The sequence below is a fragment of the Ciona intestinalis genome, chromosome 8 (genome assembly GCF_000224145.3).
Source record: "Ciona intestinalis chromosome 8, KH, whole genome shotgun sequence".
NCBI classification, from domain to species: domain Eukaryota; kingdom Metazoa; phylum Chordata; class Ascidiacea; order Phlebobranchia; family Cionidae; genus Ciona; species Ciona intestinalis.
Window position 1 is genome coordinate 5,237,736 of NC_020173.2, and position 4,590 is coordinate 5,242,325.

General features: G+C 32.5%; 1 protein-coding gene across 1 annotated transcript in view; it reads left to right on the forward strand.

The window, feature by feature from the left end:
* LOC100184876 (exportin-T) overlaps positions 1–4,590 on the forward strand; it is a 14,469-nt gene that overhangs the window by 838 nt on the left and 9,041 nt on the right. The window contains exons 3-10 of the mRNA XM_018812953.2: positions 432–527; positions 837–1,079; positions 1,588–1,769; positions 2,467–2,644; positions 3,152–3,234; positions 3,497–3,664; positions 4,066–4,159; positions 4,440–4,573. Coding sequence (XP_018668498.1) covers positions 432–527; positions 837–1,079; positions 1,588–1,769; positions 2,467–2,644; positions 3,152–3,234; positions 3,497–3,664; positions 4,066–4,159; positions 4,440–4,573 — 1,178 coding nt within the window. The remainder of the gene's footprint in view (positions 1–431; positions 528–836; positions 1,080–1,587; positions 1,770–2,466; positions 2,645–3,151; positions 3,235–3,496; positions 3,665–4,065; positions 4,160–4,439; positions 4,574–4,590) is intronic.

Consider the following 4,590-nt stretch of genomic DNA (forward strand, 5'->3'; position numbering starts at 1 on the left):
TCTTGTACAGTATTAATAAGTGTTATGATGTCATAAACATGTATTATTAGTACGTTTAGTTCTAAACGACGTGAACGTGTCGATACATTAGTTTCACTAGGCACTGGAGGCACTGGAGGCACTGGAGGCACTGGTGTACTGCGGTATTTAAAGGGGTCCCCTTTCAAGGACTTGAGACATAGGCGCCAAATTCTAGAAATGCAGAGGAGGTGGTGATAAATACACCCATATTTCTCTAGCTGGTAACCAGTAAAAATTTTGCTATCAAAATGTTTCTTTGACCTTATTTATGTCTACTGTATAATTTTTTTTATAATTTTTTTTTTAAAGTCGAGTGTTCGTGTCGAAAATTGCTTTCAAAAATGTTATGAAGTTCAAATTTAAAAAAAATACATATATACCAATTACCAATTATTATATTTTTGGTTTAGGTTTTAGAACACCAAGTAAAATATCGATCTGAACAACTTGATGACAACGTTAAAGCTGGGATTCGCTCTACTTTGTTGACATGGCTTGAAAACTATGTATGTTTTATTTCTATTTATTTGTTGTAACATAAGTTATAATTCTTTATTATTGTTATATTTTTTGTTATATTGTTGCCATTTTTAAACACAGAGCTCTGCACTTTATTTTTAATTTAACCTTTATTTATAAAGTGTAAAACCCTTTTATTCAAGTAATATGTTATGTTATATGTGTACAGTGAATCTAATTTCCCAACCAGTAACCTGTTAAAATCAGTTTTTAGAGTAAACATGTAAAAATCAGAATTAAAATGTAACTAAGCTTGCCTTATGTAATGTTTCTGTTTATATGATTTTACCTTTTAGAGCAAACAGCCTGATGCACAACTACCAACCTATGTTAAAAACAAAGCATCCCAAGTGTTTGCCATTGTATTTGCCAAGGAATATCTCTCTGGTTGGCCACGTTTTATGCTCGATGTTTTGTTTACTGCTTTGGGAGATATTGGCAATAAACCACCAAGTAAAAATGGGGCCGAAATATTTCTTCGTATTTTGCTTGCTGTGGATACTGAAGTAGTGGACAGAACTATTGAACATACATCTGAGGTATATGTAACCTAACTTAACCTAAAAAAAAGAAAAATGGCTAATCTTGTAAGTTGTTCTCAAAGGTGGGACGCTAGTGGTGCCTGGTTTGTCACCGCAATTTATTAAAAACAGGAATGATGTAATGTTTTTATTTGGCACCCAAGTTTTACACCTGAATACAGTTTTTTACCTCACTCTTCAGTGTTTGTACACACAAGCAGAGCCAGTGTTCAACACATTATTCAATGAAGTTTCCTTTGTTTTATGGCATAACTGTAACTGCATTTTAACAATGTCATCCCAGATTTTGTTAAAAATTTCAAAAATCGTGCGCCTATGGTTCTTCTATTATGTTTATTAGCTTATTTAAAAAACCTTAATTTAATGCCGATACAGGATACTGTTATTAGTGAAAAAGCTATCCAAGTTTCCTGTATAAACAAGCTGCTTGTATCAAAAGTTACCATTATTTTAAACCATAGATCCTAACGTGCACCTAAACCATATATATTCGGAATATTCCTAGGTTCAAACTCACAACCAGTTACTGAAAGACACGATGCGAGAACGATGTGTCAATCAACTGGTGGACGCTTGGTTCTTTATTCTTCGAGATTTGTCCACATACTCAAACTGTATCTCTTTGTGCTTGGACACTGTTGGTGCCTATGTTACGTGGATAGATATAACTCTAATTGCTAACAACAGGTACATAAATATAACCCTCAAGGTCCACATTATATTACTGCGCCACATACAGCGCATAACTGCTTAAAACACTCTTTTTCTGGTCAGTTTCAAAATATGAAGTATACATATTAATATATATATGTTACAATTTTCATCTTGAGCGATTAGATTTAAACACTAAATCCATCTTCAGTTATATAAGAAGGTAAAATTTGAGATGAAAATGGTATTATACATAATATATGGGTCTCATATTTATATTGAAGTTGTGCATATACATACATAACAAAAAACCTTATGATTTCCATTAAACACTGGCAGTCTGGCACCTACTGTTTACATAAGTATTGTGTTATAGAACTGTTTTCAATGGTACGTTGTGTAGTTTAAAGACCAACCAGCTGTGTATGTCTTATTTTTTCTTATTTTACATAAATATGTCCCCCTAACTTTTAAAGCGGGGGTGACAGCGTATTTTAGCATCAAAGTTTTACACCTAAAAGTACTTTTATTCTGCTGTTAGCTGTCTACACAAACAAGCAAAGACCAAGTATACAGTATTTAAATATTCACCACATTTATCAAAGAGATTTCCCATGTTTTACAGCCATGAATGCAACTACATTTTGGAAATATCACCCCAAATTTTTGTGCAAATTTAATAAACATATACTTTTGTTTATTATTAGCAACATATTCTCTACTTACTTGCCAGGTTCATGAGTTTAATCCTTGGTTATCTGACTTCATCTGAATCGATGGCTGTTCGAGAATCTGCATCCGAATGTATAAAGGAAATCTCTATTAAAGGGATGCTACCTGCTGATAAACTGGCGTTGGTTGAACAACTATGGGCTGCTGTGGAATCATCCGGTGTTCTCTCTAATTTAGATGTAGGTTTTTATAGCAGATAGAACATTGGTGTAATAAAGTTTATGTATAGTGGGGTTGGGGAAAGATAGGACACGTTTAGCACATAATATTCAAATATCCTGATCGTGTTTTAAACAATAAACAATGGTCAATGGGAGTTGTGAGGGTACGGTTTTATAATTCTTTGAATTTTCTTTGTTAACTACCAAATGGGACAAGAAACAGATCATAAAGGTGTCCCATCTTCCCCCACCCCACTACATATATATATATATATATATACATATTATTTTAGGATAATGACTAATGAGCCCAAAATACAAGGACTTCACTCATGTAAGACCCAATTTATGTTGGTTGTTAATAATAGCAATTTCAATTTTATGTAATAGCTATCGCTATACAGGTGCGTTATAAAGCGTTATGTTGTTTGTTTAAAAGTGCTGGTGTTTTTTTTTTCCCTAGAAAAAAAACAAAACATATTGTTGTTTTTTTTGCTTCTTAATTTTATATTCTTGTTTTTTCAGAATGAAAATGAAATTGACTTTGTAATAAAACTTTCAAGACTGGTGGCAGCCATGGCTTCAACTTTAATTGTTGCTTGGAACAGGTTTGTTTCTTTTTTAACAAAATTTAACTATGTATATTTTGGTAATTTTTCTACTTATTTGTTTTATTTAACATTAGCCTATGCAATTTGTTTTCTAAGTTTGATTGCCTTTTAAAATATGTTTATTCTTTTATATGACATAACACAATTTCTATAAATTATGTATGACAAGTTACACATTTTGACACAATTTCTAAGATTTAATTACAATCTGAATCTATTAGCCTAAAAGAACTATGATTGTATTCTGGGCTTTACACAGACTGGTTAAAGCATCACCAAGTGATAGCGGGATCTCAGCTCTCTCCTCGGCGATCCTCTCCAAACTCCCGGTGTGTCTCCACTTCTTTGAGCACGGTGATGATGACGTTTCAGCCGAATGCATCGATTTCATGAGAGAATTTATTGACATGATGAAAAAATCACAACCGTGAGTTTTGCCTGATCAGAGTTTTTCATAACAATGAGTTTTGCGTGAATGTACTTTTTTATATCATTAAGATTTGCAGGAAATAAATAAGAATGTATTATTTCATATGATAACCTCAAGTTATGAATATATGAGTGTAACTTGTTTATCCTCGTGTAGGGGGGCAACGACGGTTTTCATGACATGGTTGTTCTCCTTCATACACCTTATGCGAAACTGTGTAGGGTTTTCACTTAACATTTTCACTTTTTTAATATTTAAATTATTTTATTATATTCTGTTTATGAAGCTTCCAAAATTACTGTATTTAAAATACAAATTGCAAACGAGTTCTACAATGTTTTTCTTATAGTGTCATGTTGTACAAACACAATACTTATATTATATTCCTGGCCTTCTAGATCCGAGGAACCAAACAAAGAAATGTTGAAAAAGATATTTTACTCGATATTAAAGAAACTTAAATATGATGAAGAATATCGATTTTCCAACGAGGTAAAAATACATTCAAAACATGAAAATGACCCCAATCTGGTGCTCTATGTAGTTGAAGATTCTTGATTAGTGGAATATAGTAAGATCTGGTGCTACGAAAATATAACGGAAAAAAATTAAGTCCAACCAATTGTTGTATAATAAAAGACATATTTTGCCTAAAAGGCATTGGCAGTCTTATTTGAATTTTTTTTCTTTATTTTTTAAGTTTTATTTAAATAGAAATTTGCTTTCTTATTTGAGTTAAAAATAAACCATGATATGTGTTTCAATTGTTCAGGGCGAAGAAGAAGTTGAGTTCCAGGAATATTTGCGTCGATTAAAAATTCTTTTCGACAATTTATCCATGCTCTCTCCCGCCACCATGCTGGAGAATATCCACGTAGTTTTGTCGGACACCCTCCCACATTGGAGGCGTGCGTCTTTTGTGG